The 17,625-nt window shown below is 43.4% G+C and overlaps 2 protein-coding genes across 3 annotated transcripts in view; both read right to left on the bottom strand.

Moving 5' to 3' along the window:
- Window positions 1–4,028, bottom strand: part of LOC131188210 (tropomyosin-like) — a 32,231-nt gene extending 28,203 nt beyond the window's left edge. Inside the window, exon 1 of one of the 2 annotated variants that reach the window (XM_058163302.1) lies at window positions 3,243–4,028. In XM_058163302.1, the coding sequence (XP_058019285.1) occupies window positions 3,243–3,803 (561 nt within the window). In that variant the 5' untranslated portion in view covers window positions 3,804–4,028. The remainder of the gene's footprint in view (window positions 1–3,242) is intronic. The other variant, XM_058163303.1, reaches the window with a different exon arrangement.
- A 3,419-nt stretch (window positions 4,029–7,447) lies between these two features.
- On the bottom strand, window positions 7,448–15,590 carry LOC131188211 (uncharacterized). The gene is made up of 4 exons (XM_058163306.1): window positions 14,859–15,590; window positions 13,018–13,072; window positions 10,897–10,957; window positions 7,448–8,057 (listed from the first exon to the last, which is right to left on the bottom strand). The coding sequence occupies exons 1-4, from the start codon at window positions 15,288–15,290 to the stop codon at window positions 7,931–7,933; spliced, it is 675 nt and encodes a 224-aa protein (XP_058019289.1). The 5' UTR covers window positions 15,291–15,590; the 3' UTR covers window positions 7,448–7,930.
- Window positions 15,591–17,625: the final 2,035 nt, after the last annotated feature.

Genomic DNA, 17,625 nt, shown 5'->3' on the forward strand with positions numbered 1-17,625 from the left:
GTCTCCGTGGTCATGTGGCCGGCATGACTCAATGCCAAAGGCGCACGGAACACTGTTACCTTCCCACCAAAGGTGGTCCCTATTTTTCTACTTGCATTTTTTACATGCTTTCAAACTGCTAGGTTGGCAGAAGCTGGGACAAATAACAGGAACTCACCCCGTTATGTGGCACTAGGGATTCGAACAGCTGAACTGCTTACCTTTCAATCGATAAGCTCAGCGTCTTAGCCACTGAGCCACCGCTTCCCTCCATTGATGTGTGTACATATGTAAAAATGGGAAAAGATATACGGAGAGAGTTTTATAGGTTGATCCTAAAGAGAGAGAGAGAGAGAAAGGGGGAGGCAATGCCATTTATGCATCCCTTCTTCTTCAGACGGCAATTTGTCTTCTGCATTCATATCCCTTTCTTGCACTTCCAGATGGGTTCACAGGCTGCAATAATTTGGGGATCTCTGGTCTAACTTGCATTCTCCAAGCTGCACCTTGTAAATGTGTTGGGATGGCAATGCCCAGAATTCCTATACAGTTAGCCCTTAACTTACGACCACAATGGAGTCCAACTAAGCAAGACAGTTATTAAGAAAGTTTTGCTCCATTTTACAACCTTTCTTGCTGCAATTGTTAAGTGGATCGGTGCAGATGTTTAAGTTAGTAAACACGGCTGTTAAGTGAATTTGGCTTCCTTTCTGACTTCCTTGTCAAAAAGTCGCAAATCATGTAACACTGGGACACTGCAGTCATCGTAAGTACACGCCAGTTGCCAAGTTTGTACAAGGTTTGATCATGTGACTGTAGGGATACTACAACGGTTGTGTGAAAAACAGTCATAAGTCACTTTTTTCAGGGCTGTTGTAACTTTAAAGCAGGGGTCTCCAAACTTACGGGACCGCCTGCTGCTACCGAATACCTCTCACCGACCCATGCGCTCTCACAGAGAGGGACTCCTCAGGGTGCCGTCGGCGCGACAGTGTCGTCTGGCGACACCCAGGGGAAGGGCCTTCTCTGTGGGGGCTCCCGCCCTCTGGAACGAACTCCCCCCAGGACTTCGTCAACTTCCGGACCTCCGAACCTTTCGCCGCGAGCTTAAAACTCACTTATTCATCTGCGCTGGACTGGGTTAGTTTTTTAAGTTATGGGTTTTTAATGGGTTTTATTTCTAAATTTTAATAGTGGCCAATTTAATAAGTTTTTTAATTTGTATTTTAATTGTATTTATAGTGTATTGTGTATTTTTACTTGGTTGTGAACCGCCCTGAGTCCTTCGGGAGAAGGGCGGTATACAAATTTAAATAATAAATAAATAAATAAAACTTGGCAACTTTAAGACTTGTGGACTTCAACTCCCAGAGTTCCTCAGCCAGCTTTGCTGAGCTGAATTTTGAGTTGAATTCTGGGAGTTGAAGTCCACAAGTCTTAAAAGTTGCCAAGTTTAGAGACCCCTGCTTTAAATGGTCACTAAATGAATGGTTGTAAGCTACCTGTACAAGCAGATTTAGAAGTAGCACCCCAGACCATCAAAAAAGTGCCAGGACAGAGCAGGGGTGCTATTCAGCAGGTTCTGGAGAACCAGCAGTGGAAATTTTGAGTAGTTCGGAGAACTGACAAATTCCACCTCTGGTTGGCCCCAGAGTGGGGAGGGAATGGGGATTTTGCAGTATCCTTCCCCTGCAGTGGAGAAGAAATGGAGATTTTTTTACCCAGGAGCATATAAAGAGATTGTACAATGTGTTGCTTGAAATAGATTCGGAAAAGGATTTGGTAAAGGACTGTATGATAAAATGGGCACAGAATATTCAGGAACCAATAATGTTGGAAACATGGAGAAAATCTGGGTTAGAAATGTTAAGTTTACACAAGCACAGAATCTAAGGGAAAATTTTTATAAGATGTTTTATAGATGTTTTATATAGTTAGATCCAAAAAAATTATCATGTATGTATCCTGATATCCAAGCGAAATGTTGGAGATGTGACTGTGATGACGCTACATATTTTCATATTTGGTGGACTTGTAAGAAAAACAAGGCCTTTTGGATAAGAATCTGGTGGATTATTCAAAATGTCTTGAAGAAGAAGATAAAGTTCCTGCCGCAATTTTTCCTTTTGGGAATTATAACGGATTGTACAGTGACTGAGACTAAATTGATCTTGAACTTAATAACAAGCAGCAAGGCTGTTGATTGGACAATATTGGAAGAAAAAAGAGTTACCTACTATAGAAGAATGGATATTGAAAGTTACTAACTTGGCTGAGATGGCTAAAATCTCAGCCTTTTTGAAAGACAATATGGAGGAAAGATATTTAATTGAATGGAAAAAATGGATTGATTATTTACAAAACAGATATCAGATTAAGAGATATCATTGCCTTTGAATAATTAGGATGTATTATTTTCTATAATGGGGGGGTTAGGAAATGAAAAGATTTGGATGAGGTTAATTGGATTAGAGGGAAAATTTTATTCTATATTTGGTTTATCTATAACAATACCTTGTGATTGACCCGGGAAGCCGGCGGGTGTGTGTGTGTGAAGGGAGGGGGGAAGGGGGGTTTGCGGGGGAGGGAAAAGGGGAAAAATGTTTTTGTTTGTTAAAACTTTTTCAATAAAAAAAAAAGAAATGGAGATTTTGCAGTATCCTTCCCCCAGGAGTTAGGAGGGAATGGGGATTTTGCAATATCCTTCCCCTGGAGTGGAGTGGGAATGGAGATTTTGCAGTATCCTTCCCCTGAAGTGGGGCGGGAATGGGGATTTTGCAATATCCTTCCCCTGGAGTGGGGAGGGAATGGGATTTTGCAGTATCTTTCCCCTGCCATGCCCACCAAGCCATGCCCACCAAGCCACACCACACTCACCAAGCCACGCCCACAGAACCGGTAGTAAAAGAAATTGAATTCCACCACTGCCCCAGACCATCAAGAAAGTGCCAGGGCAGAGCAATAGAGGTGGGTAGCCCAGGGCATACCAACACGAGCTCCAACAAGAACCTGCCAGGTGATTTTGGAAGAGAACATGAAAGCCATGGCACAATCTTAGCAGAAAAAATACAACATCTGCCTATTTAGTTATCTGAAGAAAGTCAGCTGGTTGGAACAAACTAAGCCATTCTGCTAGGTCCAAAAAAAGACATCATGTTTGTTTATTCTAATCTTACTTTACAATATCCCCCCCTATTTTTCCTATGTTTTTTTTAAATCTAATCTTACTTTACAATGGATATCTCCGCCTCCTCCCTATTTACCAGCTGTTTCTGCCAGGAATCCCTCTGCTGCTGAATCTTTCGGAGGTCCTCCTTTTCCTTCTCCAGTTGATTCTGCAAACTTTGGGCTTTCTCTTTTTCCTTCCCCAGGAGCTGTCTGGTTAGTACAAGGGATTGGTTGCAAACCGACAATTCCTTGCTCAGGGCATCCACTTCTCCTTGCTTCTTTTCCAAAAGTTGCAAAGTCTTTTCTTGAGTCTGATTCATAAGATTCCTGAGCTTCTGCATCTTCTTTTCCATCTTGATGGAAGTTGCTCTGAGTTGCTCCTTCAGAGTCAGTTTTTCCGCCTCCAGTTGGGAGATGTTGTGAAGCAACTTGGCTTGGTCTTTAGGGCACTTCCTGACTTGCTCTGGTGGGGCCCGTAAAAAGGGAATGATAGATAAAGTAAACACGATGACAGTGACAAGGATGAACCAAAAGTAGTATCTCACCCATGTCCTACACAAGTCCCAGAAACTGTGGTCCTTTAGACTCTCCATGCGTTTGGAACACTGACGGCATGTTAGCAATCCACCCATGTCAGTTGAAAGCCTGAGAGACATAGAAATTCTGGCTGCCTCTTTAAGAGAAAGAGTCTCCTCTTTATGCCAAATTTAGTGCATCCTCCTCCCCTTTCCTGCATCCTTGTGATTTGGCAGAAACAGCTCCAGCAGCCAGCAGAAACGAAAGTGATCTCCCAGCTTGGAGTTTCAAAATAAATAAATAAATGAAGAGCCAGCAAAGAGCAGTTTTCTAAAACGATGCCTCACATGGAAAAGAAGGAGAAAAGACACTCAGAGAGATGGCCGTGGCTACGGCAATGGATTTTCCCCAGTCACTTACAAGTCAACAAAGTGTTTAAACCAACAGAACAATTTCTGTTTCTTTTTTGTTCTGATTTCTGTTTCTTCTTGTTTTGCTCCTTTCTGAGTCATGAAAGGCATTTCCCGATGAACTGATCTATGCATAAAGTGAGCAGCAGGGACAGCATCCCTTCTAACCTCCCTCTGATGAGCTTCCCCCCATTGCCTGTCCTGCTCTTTGGTGCTTTGGAGCAGAGTCTACAACAGATGGGCTTCAAAAATTTTAGCAAGGGGTTCTGTGCCCAGTTGCTGGGTGGGCGTGCCCATGGTGGGCATTGCCTAGTTGGCCTCCTGCATCACAGCGGGGTGGGTGTTTTTGCCCTCCCTGGACTCCGGAGGCTTTTTCCTTAAGCCTCCAGGAGGGCGAAAACGGCCTCCCCAGGCTCTGGAGGTCCTCTGGAGCCTGGAAATGGGCTCATTTCAAACTTCCGGTAGGCCCATTTTGTTGACCTCCCCGAGCTTCCACCCACAGCCTGCATTTACCCGCATCCAAAATGAGCCACGTGGGGACTCCTGGGAGGGGAGAGTCCTACCAGGAGTGGGATTTAGTAGTTCTCCAAACTGCACAGAATCTTAGCTAGAGGTTCTCCCGAACCCCTGCAAACCCCCAGCAGCCCACCCCTGGTCTCCAACCTTGGCAACTTTAAGCCTAGCAGACTTCAACTCCCAGAATTCCCCAGCCTGGGGAATTCTGGGAGTTGAAGTCCGCTGGGCTTGAAGTTACCAAGGTTGGAGACCCCTGCTTTGGAAAATAAATCAACACCCTCTTCCCTGTGACAGCCCTTTCAAGTACTGGAAGACAGCTATCATGCCACCTCTAAGCCTTCTCTTCGGAATCCTTGCTTGAAGGGCTGATACTTAATCTCTTTGATGGTATGAACAACCCATCATTTTGAAGGCAGCCACATTATGGATAGAGAGGTCTATCTCAGTCTGAAAGAGGGGTAAAAGAATCCATCTGTGTTGGAGGAGGAGGGATAAGATATCCACCTATTTCCAGTCTACAATGCCACAATCAATTGAACTTTGATTCAGGTGACCCTGAGTGCACAGATAAACCTCCAAGTGGCCTCAACAGCTCTCAAGAGAGAGTGATAACGACCAGATGATTGCAAAAAAATACAATCCTTGCACACACACACACACACACACACACACACACACACACACACAGACAGATAGAAAGGCAGAGAGCGACAAAGAGAAAGAGAGAGTCAAAGAGAGTGTTGTGGTCCGCCAGCAGCCTGTGGAGCTGGCAGTGCAGTCGGACAGTGAGGAGGATAGGGAGGAAAATGGGCCAGTCCTAGAGAAGGGAAGGCCTGGATGAGGGCTTGCGTCGGAAGCAGAGATGGGGCCAGGGCCATCTGGGAGTGATGTGTGGACTCCGGAGCCTCCAGAGGTAGACAGGAGAGAGGTAAAGGAACAGGAGGAACCTGTTCCTATGCATGCATGGGAAGAGCTGCCAGAAGGCAAGAGCAGCTAAAGCAAAAAGGACGACTCGGGAATAAGGCCAGGAGATGATTGGTCCTTCCCATAAGGCTTAAAAGAGCAGCAACGGCTCTTGGGTTCTTTGTAGGAAAGCAACGTTGCTACAATTGTTTCTTGTCTCCTGTTTCTGAATTTCGTGGGATTCTTGCCAAGAAAAGCCTTTGGCAGGGTGCCAAAGAAGACAAAGGTTTGTGATAAGGCTGAAGGACTTTTTCTGAAGGACTTTGTTTTGGACTTAATTTGGACTTCTTCATTCTTAGCTGTTCTAATAAAATACATTTTTTTAGGACTGATTGCGTCTGGTAATAACTACTTGGGCCTAGGTCACAACAGAGAGAGACAGACAGAGAGAGAGACCATCTTTTCAGAACCTATCCTTCCATCCCTCCACCTTCCAGTCTCAACTGATAAAGCTTCTTGGATGAGAACCAAAACATTTTCTTCATCAACGAATAAACAGTCCAGTTGCCTTTCGAATAAAGCACCTTTGAGATAACTATGACTTGGATGACTGAGAATCTCCGCAGACACCCCATTACATACTCCATCCAGGGGAGAGATCATAGTTCCCTTTTCCATGCTGAGGGCCAGCAGGTCTAAACTCATAATGTACCACTGGGAAAGATCCAGAACAGCTTGGCTCGGTGCTATCCAGGACCATGGGTATAGGTGTCCTTTTTTCCTCAGTTTTCTCTCATCAGAGCTTTTTTCAAAAGCAGGTTATTCCAGATCTTTGAAGTGTTTCTTATTATCAGATTGGTAATATAGCTTGAAAAAAGAAAAGTTGGTTTCACTTTTTGTGATGTTTAGAACAAACGGGGGGTGGGGTGTTAGTATTTAATGACAGTTCTGCAGCTTTCCTAAATCTTTGTTAAATTCTCTTTGAACCTAGGGAACCATCACCACATTCCCTGCAAAGCACAGAAAAGGAGTAGAAATAGTAAGTGAAATAAATTAATAGTGTGAGATATGAGAGAAAAAATGTGCTCCAATTATATCTACTTTGTACCAAAACTACTCTTTTCTATCCTTGCAAACTCATCCTTGATTCCACTATATCAGGAGTGTCAAACTCATATCGTCATGGTGGCGTCACATGATGTCTCGGGACTTTTTTCCTTCGCTAAACCAGGCGTGGGTGTGGCCAGTGCGTGACGTATCCGCATAGTTTAAATCAGGTTTCCCCAACCTTGGCAACTTTAAGATGCATGGACTTCAACTCCCAGAATTCCTCAGTCAGCCATGCAAAAAAACATCTCTTACAGATAGTCCTCGACTTATGACCACAACTGAGGCCAAAATTTCTGTTGCTAAGTAAAAGTTGTTGTGACTTTTGCTCCATTTTATGACCTTTCTTGCCACAGTTGTGAATCACTGTAGTTATTAAATTCATAACATGGTTGTTAAGTGAATCTGGCTTCCTCATTGAGTTTGCTAGTCAGAAGGTCGCAAAAGGTGATCACATGACCTCGGGACACAGCAACCGTCATAAATTATGAGCCAAGCATTGATCACATGACCACGGGGATCTTGTAACAGTACTAGGTATGAAAAAGTCATGAGTCACTTTTTTCAGTGGTATTGTAACTTCGAATGGTCACTAAATGGATATTTATAAGTGGAGAACAACCTGTATTTGCTATATTTCTTTCACCATTTGAACATCTTAAAAGATCTTAATCTGTTTTCCCACCATAAAAGAGGGGGGAAAAAGAATATAATTTTCAGTTTAAGCTCCTGGTTACCTAATTTTTTAATATATTCTAAGGAAGGTTACTAAAAGAGACCACTAAAAGAGGAATTAAATCTATATTCCTTCATGTTGGGGAAAATGATACTTATTAGCTTGTATCAACTTTCTACATTTTCAGGCATGTGTTTATATGTATTTATGTGGGTGTTGCTTTTCTTCCCATCATGACTAGAGTTAGCAGAGGTTGAAACTGAGACCTCCTGCATGATCGAAGCATCTTGGTCTTCTGAACATTAACACAAGAAGCCACCAAACCCTCAGAAAGCAAAGAAAGTTGTTCCCAATTTGACATTCATCAGGTAGAGGTTATTATTAACATAATCAAAACTGAACTTTATTTGCCAAGTTCTGTGTAACAGTGCAATGTAATACAAGCTCTAGCAAATCCACTGCTGTGGCCAAAATTTCAGTTATCAAAGTAGATAAATGTCCAAGTCTGGCATCAGAATCAGGTTCCTGTCCTAACAGGGCGCAGCTCAGATGTCTCCAAAACCCACATGCAGAAGGAGGAGTATGGTTATGCAGATGAAGTAGGGTGAGACTTGACACTTGCGCACCACCCAAACTTGGCAGTGACCAAAATAGACTAGAAGAGGAGGGCAGCAAGGAGAAGTGGGAGAAGGACCATAGAAGGCCCCAAGAGAAGGCCTCCCTTGGAGTGCTCAACAGGTTTATGTTTCGTAAGCTGATCCTCCAGATCCTGAATCTCCTTTCTGTGGAAAGAGAACATTATCACATTAGAAGAATATTTTTCAAACATTTGCACTCAGGACCTCTTCCCACCTTTAAAAATTATGGAGGACTCCAAAAGATCTTTGGTTTCTATGGGTTATAGTTATCCATATTTTCTGCATTAAGTTAAAATAGCTGTATTTGTAGAATATTTACTTAGGTATAAAGAACAATGTAAAATCCATTAGCTTTTAACATAAATAAAATATTTTTAATGACAAAAACATTGTGTTTTTAATAATCTATGTATATAAAAATTACTCTGTATGTGTGTGTGTGTTTGTGTGTGTGTTCCAGCATAACTCTGGAACACTTCGAGCAATTTCAACCAAACTTGGTACACAGATGACTTTCCCTCTGGAAAAAAATACTGTGGGGGTAAGACACTCCTAACACTCCTCAGGGTGGGTGTTCTGTTAAGATACAACCTGTTGTGCCTTGAAATGGCTTCTACTGTACTGCCTTAAAATGGCTTCTACTGTACAGCACAGTGGAATTGCCAAAAAATGTAGTGTTTTAAAATAATGATACCATCTTCTGATGCTTATGCAGCCAAGCTGCAACAGGACTTGAGGGTGGGTGGTCAGTGGGAAGAAAGCATCTGCTTTGATGGATTGCAGAAGGTGTGATGTTCACAACTCCATGTGCTCCACAGCTCTTTTTGAAGTTAGATCTGAAATGGCATGGTCCTAATGGATGTTACTTTAAGGTTAGGGAAAATCTGGAGATCAAAAGAAATAACAGGACCTAGGAATACTGTAGTCCTTTTTTCCCTTTTAACAAGTTTAGCCAAGTGGACAGTGAACTATCACTGTCCACTTGGCTGTGGAATTGTCATTTATAAAAAACAAAACAAAACAGAATTGTTATTGTTTCTAAAGTAAGTGCTTAACATGTACTAAATGGAAAACTAGAAGTTGTTTTGACGCCAGATAAGCAGCTAACAGCTAAATGTCAGTTAACACTGAGAGTAGAGGAAACACAAAGATAAAAATAGAACTAGGTTATGGTTAAACTGTTAAACTGGCAATGTGACACAGGTGAGGGGGCTTTTAGGGGGAAGAAGGTACCACATAAGGTAGATGTCTTTGATAGGATGCTGTGCCAAAGGGGGAGTGAACTTGTGTAAGGGGAAGAGAAGCTGATGAACCCGTCATTGTGGGTTCACTTTGTGTGAACCAGTGTTTGCAAATACGTGAATCAATCCTTTGCTGCTTCCAAGTTATGGTCTTGAGTAGTTCTGTTTGCGAACTTGTACTGTTTCTAACAGAATCTAATTTCAGCTGATGAAGACCTGAAAGTAAGGGATGTCAAACTGGTGGCCCATGGGCCGGATGCGTCACGCACAGGCCATGCCCAGCCCAGCTCTGCAAATGAGAAAAACATCACGAAACGTCATGTGATGGCAACGTGATGCGGCGAGTTTGACACCTGTAATTTATATTGCCATCATGGCCTGTGGTCTAGCCTGGAAAAGAAGCAAGGTGCTGGAAGAAACGTCCCCACTTCCATGGAGGAAAAATCTATTAGGAACTGCCAAGCAGAGAATTATACATTTAAGTCCATCTCTGTGTTGTGGTCCACCAGCAGCCTGCTGAGCTGGAAAAGGAGTCAGACAGCAATGAGGCTGAGGAAGAACATGGGCCAAACCTGGAGGCTGGGGAAGGCCCGGATGAGGGCTCTTCATCAGAGGCAGAGGTGTGGCCAGGGCCATTGGGGAGTGATGTGCGGTCTCCAGAGCCTCCGGAGGCTGACAGTAGTGAGGCAGAGGAACAGGAGGAGCCTGTTCCTAATGCACACATGAGAAGAGCTGCCAGAAGGCAAGAGCAGCTGAAGGAAAGAGGAGGACTTGGGAGCAGGGCCAAAAGATGATTGGCCCCTCCCATAAGGTTTAAAAGACCAGCAACGGCGTTTGGGCTCTTTGTCGGAAAACAACGTTGATAGCCTTATCTTGCTGCATTTATTTCTTGTCGGCATCTTCTGCTTTTGAACTTTTGCCAAGAAAAGCCTTTGGCAGTTTGCCTAACTAGACCAAGGTTGGTGATAAGACTGAAGAATTGTGTTCTGAAGAATTTGCTTTGATTTAGTTTGGACTACGCTGAGAATGAGTTAATTCTCAGCTGTTCTAATAAAGTTTGTTTGTTTTTAAATTGATTGAGTTTACTGCTGCCTACTTGGGCCTGGGTCACAACACTCTGCTTAGTAAATACTGTGAATTTTCACTCTGCTTAGTAAAAACTGGAACAGAGAGGGCAACTACATTATTCATGCCACACCATTGCTATTGCTATTTGATAAAGAATCATAAAGAAGACCTTCATGAAATACCTTCTTCTGGAACCCCTAGTTAGGTTGCTGTATCAGCAGACTGAAAATGTTGAGCTGGATCAGTGTTTCTCAACCTTGGTGACTTCTAAATGTGTGGACTTCAACTCCCAGAATTCCCTAGGCAGCATGATGCTGGCAGTTGATATCCACACATACAGGTTACCAAGGTTGAGAAATGCTGATCTAAAGGAATATCCAAGAATAATGTTCAGTAAGAATGACAGCTGTATAAATCTATTTTAAAACATACATTAGTTGAAACAAGTGTTTGGCTGGCCATTGTATGAAATGGATTCTGGGCAGGATGGCATCCATTACTCTGACACCTGTACCTTTTTTTTTGGTCTTAATTTTAAGGACTTTTAGCAGCAGTTCCTGGTCCTGGGCTCTAGGAAAAGGGGATTTTCCCTAGAAACGTCTGGCTGGCTGTTTCTGGATGCAGGATATGAAGGACCTGTGAATCCCAGTAACAAGCGAAGTTCTGTTTGTTACCTTTCATGTCTAACATTGACATGTCCTTGTTCTATCTGCTGCTGATGCTCTGCTATTTTACCTAAAAAGAAAAAGGAAAATACCATATTACCCTGATGGTCTTTCACTTCCTCTTATACATACATGCAAGGCATAGGGTCACAAAGGAGACTCCATTGTTGGTGAACTATTTGTTCCTAGCATTCCATCTATTAGCAATGCAGGCTAACATGGGGCCCACTATAGATGGCTTCGCCCAGCTTAAGCCCACAGATGTTGGTACTAAAAACACCTTCCCCTTCTTGCATCTTACCATGCTATAAGTTACCATGTCATTCACTTTGCCTTCACCTGATCCCCAGCCCATGTCATTAGACAGCTTTTCGAAACTGCTGAGTTTTGAAAGAACACCAGGCAGTGCTAAGTAATGCCGAAGAACACCAAAGTAAGTGGACCTGGGCTGCGTGCCCTTTTAAAACTGCCTAGCGGCAAGTTTATCTATTAAAACAGGTTGGCAGAGGTTAGGATTTCAGAATGAGTGCTAAACCAATACTCTCCTGAAAACCTGGTGCAGAAAATCAGCACACACACTCTTCCGGAAGAATGAAATATTTTGGGAAATATTCAAAAGGCAGAATATTATATTTCCCTCAAGGAGAAATGGAGAAACATGCTCTTGGAAACAGAAATCAAGTCTGTCTTTCTTAATAGCCCCAGCAGGAGCTGAGGCCAGCTTTTAGAAATGTAGATTTGGTAATCCATTCAAGATAGGATAATTAGAAGCAGCCATTACCTAAGATCCAACACAGGAAAAAGCCATTAAGCCACAATAGGAATTGCCCAGCACCCTTTCAGAACATAAGCCCCTTCACTGCATCAACCTCACAAATTTCAACCAAATTTAGCTCAGACAAAAACCTAGGATTTGTACTTTGCCTGTAGAGCCAGCTATGACCCCTACATAACCCCTACATGACCCCATGGAAGTCTGACAACAACCATAGAATACATGTTCTTGCACAGAAACAGGAAGCTCAAGTGCAAAACCCAACAGAAGGTATAAAAACCCTTCACTCTCAATTCCAGGTGGTCAGCTTCCCAGAACACATGGGGTTCTGCTTCTTCATTAAACCATCTTTCCAATCAGTCTCCATGTTTTCAGTGTCTTTCTCCCAGCTTGGAACTGAACCAGATGGATATTTCTCCAACACTGGTAAAGCAGAAAGACATAGATCTAACCATCAGTATAAACTTGCCACTTTAAAGCTTTTAGAGATCAGTGAGGATACTTGGTGGCACAATGATTAGAATACAGTATTACAGGCAAATTCTGCTCACAACCTGGAGATGTTTGTGAGCTGACTCAAGGTTGACTCAGCCTTTCATCCTCCTGAAGTCAGTAAAATGAGGACCCCGATTGTTGGGGGCAATATGCTGATTCTGTAAACCGCTTAGAGAGGGCTGTAAAGTACTGTGAAGCAGTATATAAGTCTAAGTGCTATTGCTAAACTGGCAAGTTTTGACCTGAAGTACAATGCATGCTATGCGGATGTAGAGCAGGCCTGCAGTAGGGTTACAGCCAAATCTGTATTCACTTGCTTTGCTGTGGGCAGCAAAGCAAGATTAGCAACTTCGGCCACTTGCCAAAACTGACCAGCAATCCGTGGCCATCTCACATTGCAGTTGTGAACTGCGGATGGTCTCCCATTATCTGGTGACATTCAGAAAGATGGAAAACAACAAAACTGTTAAATCAGTATTTCTCAACCCTGGCAACTATAAGATGTGTAGACTCCAAGTCTTGAAGGCTTGAACTCCATACATTTTAAAGTTGCCAAGGTTGAGAAATACTGCATTAACTATTACTTATAGCAGGGATGTCAAACTTGATTTCATTGCGGGCCACATCAGGGTTGCGTTTGACCTCAGGGAGATGAGTGGGTGTTGCTGGGATGGGCATGGCCAACTCGACACCCTGCAGCTCATGCGTGGCTCTCCCAGGCTCTGTTTTCGCTGGCAGAGAGCTTCAGGAGGCCATTGCAGCCGAAAACGGAGCACTGGAGGGCCACACGCAGTCCTCCCAAACTCCGTTTTCGCTGGCAGAAAGTCCTGTATTAGGTCAGCCATATTGTTATCACTTACCTTCATATTCTTTAGTTTTACTACCTGGAGACTTGAGTTTTTCTTCCAACGTGTTCTAATGGGGGAAAGAAAAGCAACACAAAATGGAATGATCACATGATTCTAAAACGTGTATTTTTGCTCTACTTGTTACCAAAGAACATGAAGAAATAAGTTGCATTAGGTGATAATCAGTTAGATGTCTAGAATTAGGAAATAAATGCCATGACAGCCGGGACCTCAGAATTATATATACCTATTGGGTTGGCTGGATAGATTTTTAAGTTCCTTCCAATGCTTATTTCTATTGTTCTGTTATGCTATATTATATCTCATAATTGTCAAATAGTTTTTTTTCTTTTTAATGTTCCAAATGAGTAATTCATATTTAAAAACAAAATGTTTTCATTCCATGCAATTCTCCATGTAATTCTGTACACATGAAGCATGTAAAATAAGAAAAGAGATACAACACATAGATCAGTTCCAAGATTTCTGAAGTTCATGTAGGTTCATCCAAAAACCTCATGCAGTCTAAAAATTCTTCTGCATATATCTAAGTAACATGTTTTCCATTCATTCATAAACTTCAACCTAAACAGATATTCAGAGTAAATTGTTTTCAAACAATTTACTCACAAAATTTGGCAAAGCAGTTCGCTGTCAAATTCAGGCGGGTCAAATTCAAGCTGAGTTAAACCAAAATCTGGAAGTTATGGGTAGCACCATCTACCTCTCTACTAACCTTTATGTGTAAGCTGTAACTTTAGAAATAATTGCTCTAATCTGAACCAAACAACAGCACTTCACCATGAAATGGGAAAGACTGTGATCTGGCGTGTTGTGTGCCTGGTTGTGATTGTGACTGTCCCTTTTAATGTGATTGTGACTGTCCCCCTTCACAACTAAACTTAGATAGGGAAAACCATCACTTAGATGGCTGGATAGGTTCACCAATGAACAAACTGTCCTGAGTAGGTTGGGTTTTCACTGGATGCTTTTAAAGCAATCTGTCTACCAGCCCACACTGAACCAACAAAGTACTGATAGATTGCATCCATAAACTTTAATGAAGAGGCCTTTATCCTCTCATGCAATGTTTCTCAACCTCAGTAACTTTAAGACAGTAACTTTAATTCTTCAACTCCCAGAATTCCTTGAGTTGAAGTCCACATGTCAACGTTCTAGAAAACCCCCTCCTGCAGAAAAGACTCCGAGGCAAACATCTTGCAAAGTTCTTTTACTAGTATAGGTAACTGGCACAGCTGGATAAACTCCAAATCTGGAGATCCGACATTTTCCTTAGTAGTACAAACCCCCAGACCACCACCTTCTTCCCAGGAGTGGGGAGGGAATGGAGATTTTGCAATATCCTCCTCCCAGGAGTGGGGAGGGAATGGGGATTTTGCAATATCCTTCCCCCAGGAGTGAGGAGGGAATGGGAATTTTGCAGTATCCTTCCCCTGCCATGCCCACCAAGCCACGCCCACAGAACCGGTAGTAAAAGAAATTGAATTCCACCACTGCCCCAGACCATCAAGAAAGTGCCAGGGAAGAGCAATAGAGGGGGGTAGCCCAGGGCATACCAACACGAGCTCCAGCAAGAACCTGCCAGGTAATTTTGGAAGAGAACATGAAAGCCATGGCACAATCTTAGCAGGAACAACACAACATCTGCCTATTTAGTTATCTGAAGAAAGTCAGCTGGTTGGAACAAACTAAGCCATTCTGCTAGGTCCAAAAAAAGGCATTATGTTTGTTTATTCTAATCTTACTTTACAATCTCCCCCTCCTATTTTTCCTATGTTTTTAAAAATCTAATTATACTTTACAATGAATATCTCCCCCTCCTCTCTATTTACCAGCTGTTTCTGCCAGGAATCTCTCTGCTGTCTGGTTAGTACAAGAGATTGGTTGCAAACCGACAATTCCTTGCTCAGGACATCCCTTTCTTCTTGCTTCTTTTCCAAAAGTTTCAACGACTTTTCTTGAGTCTGGTTCATAACATTCCTGAGCTTCTGCATCTTCTTTTCCATCTTGATCAGTTGTTCCTTCAGAGTCAATTTTTCAGCCTCCAGTTGGGAGATGTTGTGAAGCAACTTGGCATGGTCTTTAGGGCACTTCCTGACTAGCTCTGGTGAATAGTGAATGATATATAAAATAAGCATGATGACAGTGACAAGGATGAGCAAAAAGTGGTGTCTCACCCGTGTCCTACACAAGTCCCAGAAACTGTGGTCCTTTAGACTCTCCATGCGTGTGAAAAACTGACGGCATGTTAGCAATCCACCCATGTCGGTTGAAAGCCGAGAGACATAGAAATTCTGGCTGCCTCTTTAAGAGAAAGAGTCTCCTCTTTATGCCAAATTTAGTGCATCCTCCTCCCCTTTCGGTGCTTCCTTGTGATTTGGAAGAAACAGCTCCAGCAGCCAGCAGAAACGAAAGTGATCTCCCAGTTCGGAGTTTCAAAATAAATAAATAAATGAAGAGCCAGCAAAGAGCAGTTTTCTAAAATGACACCTCACATGGAAAAGAAGGAGAATCGACACTCAGAGAGATGGCCGTGGTTACGGCAATGGATTTTCCCCAGTCACTTACAAGTCAACAAAGTGTTTAAACCAACAGAACAATTTCTGTTTCTTTTTTGTTGATTTCTGTTTCTTTTTGTTTTGCTCCTTTCTGAGTCATGAAAGGCATTTCCTGATGAACTGATCTATGCATAAAGTGAGCAGCAGCGACAGCATCCCTTCTAACCTCCCTCCCTCCCTCCCTTCCACCCATTGCCTGTCCTGCTCTTTGGTGCTTTGGAGCAGAGTCTCCAATGGATGGGCTTCAAAAATTTTAGCAAGGGGTTCTGTGCCCAGTTGCTGGGTGGGCATTGCCTAGTTGGCCTCCTGCACCACAGCGGGGTGGGCGTTTTTGCCCTCCCCGGACTTCGGAGGCTTTTTCCTTGAGCCTCCAGGAGGGCAAAAACTGCCTCCCAAGGCTCCGGAGGTCCTCTGGAGGCCGTTAACGGGCTCATTTCAAACTTCCGATAGGCCCATTTTGTTGCCCTCCCCGAGCTTCCACCCACGGCCTGCACTTACCTGCATCCAAAACGGGCCACGTGGGGACTCCTAGGAGGGGTGGGGTGGGTGGGGCCAGCCAGGACTGGGATTTGATAGTTCTCCAAACTGCACAGAATCTTAGCTAGAGGTTCTCCCGAACCCCTGCAAACCCCCAGCAGCCCACCTCTAATCTCCAACCTTGGTAACTTTAAGCCCGGCGGATTTCAACTCCCAGAATTCCCCAGCCAGCTTGGGGACTTCAATTCTGGGAGTTGAAGTCTGCAAGGCTTAAAGTTACCAAGGTTGGAGACCCCTGCTTTAGAGAATGAATCAACATCCTCTTCCCTGTGACACCCCTTTCAAGTACTGGAAGACAGCTATCATGTCACCTCTAAGCCTTCTCTTCGGAATCCTTGCTTGAAGGGCTGATACTTAATCTCTTTAATGGTATGAACACCCCATCATTTTGAAGGCAGCCACATTCTGGATAGAGAGGTCTATCTCAGTTTGAAAGAGGGGTAAAAGAATCCATCTGTGTTAGAATTGAGCAGCCCTCTCTCAACAGAGGAGGAGGGATAAGATACTCACCTATTTCCAGTCTACAGTGCCACAATCAATTGAACTTTGATTCAGATTGATCCTGAGTGCACAGATGAACCTCCAAGTGGCCGCAACAGCTCTCAAGAGAGAGTGATAATGACCAGATGACTCAAAAAAAATGCAATTCTTACACACACACACACATACAGAGAGAGAGAGAGAGAGAGAGAGAGAGACAGAGAGCGACAGAGAGAGAGAGAGACAGACAGACAAAGAGAGTGTTGTGGTCCGCCAGCAACCTGTGAAGCTGGCAGCGGAGTCGGACAGTGAAGAGGCTGGGGAGGACAATGGGACAGTCCTGGAGTCAGGAAGGCCCGGACGAGGGCTCTGCGTCGGAGGCAGAGATGGGGCCAGGGCCATCTGGAAGCGATGTGCAGACTCCGGAGCCTCCAGAGGCGGACAGCAGAGAGACAGAGGAAGAGGAGGAGCCTGTTCCTAGTGCACGCATGGGAAGAGCTGCCAGAAGGCAAGAGCAGCTAAAGCAAAAAGGACGACTCGGAAGTAAGGCCAGGAGATGATTGGCCCCTCCCATAAGGCTTAAAAGAACAATGGCTCTTGAATTTTTTGTAGGAAAGCAACGTTGCTACAATTGTTTCTTGTCTCCTGTTTTTGAACTTTGTGGGGTTCTTGCCAAGAAAAACCTTTGGCAGGGTGCCAAAGAAGACAAAGGTTTGTGATAAGGCCGAAGGACTTTTTATGAACGACTTTGTTTTGGACTTAATTTGGACTAAGCTAAGAATGAAATAATTCTCAGCTGTTCTAATAAAATACGTTTGTTTAGGACTGATTGCATCTGGTAATAACTACTTGGGCCTAGGTCACAACAGAGTGAGAGAGAGAGAGAGAGAGACATCCTTTCAGAACCTATCCTTCCATCCCTCCACTTTCCAGTCTCAACTGATAAAGGCCCATGGGTATTGGTGTCATTTTTTTCCTCAGTTTTCTCTCAACAGAGCTTTTTTCAAAAGCAGGTTATTTCAGA

This window comes from Ahaetulla prasina, chromosome 1 (genome assembly GCF_028640845.1).
Source record: "Ahaetulla prasina isolate Xishuangbanna chromosome 1, ASM2864084v1, whole genome shotgun sequence".
NCBI lineage: Eukaryota > Metazoa > Chordata > Lepidosauria > Squamata > Colubridae > Ahaetulla > Ahaetulla prasina.

Coding starts and splice junctions, on each gene's coding strand:
- LOC131188211 (XM_058163306.1), bottom strand. CDS start 15,290: ATGGGTGGATTGCTAACATGCCGTCAGTTTTTCACACGCATGGAGAGT. Junction 13,073..14,858: donor ATTCCTGGCAGAAACAGCTG/GTAAATAGAGAG, acceptor TTCCCCCATTAG/AACACGTTGGAAGAAAAACT. Junction 10,958..13,017: donor TAAAACTAAAGAATATGAAG/GTAAGTGATAAC, acceptor TTTTCTTTTTAG/GTAAAATAGCAGAGCATCAG.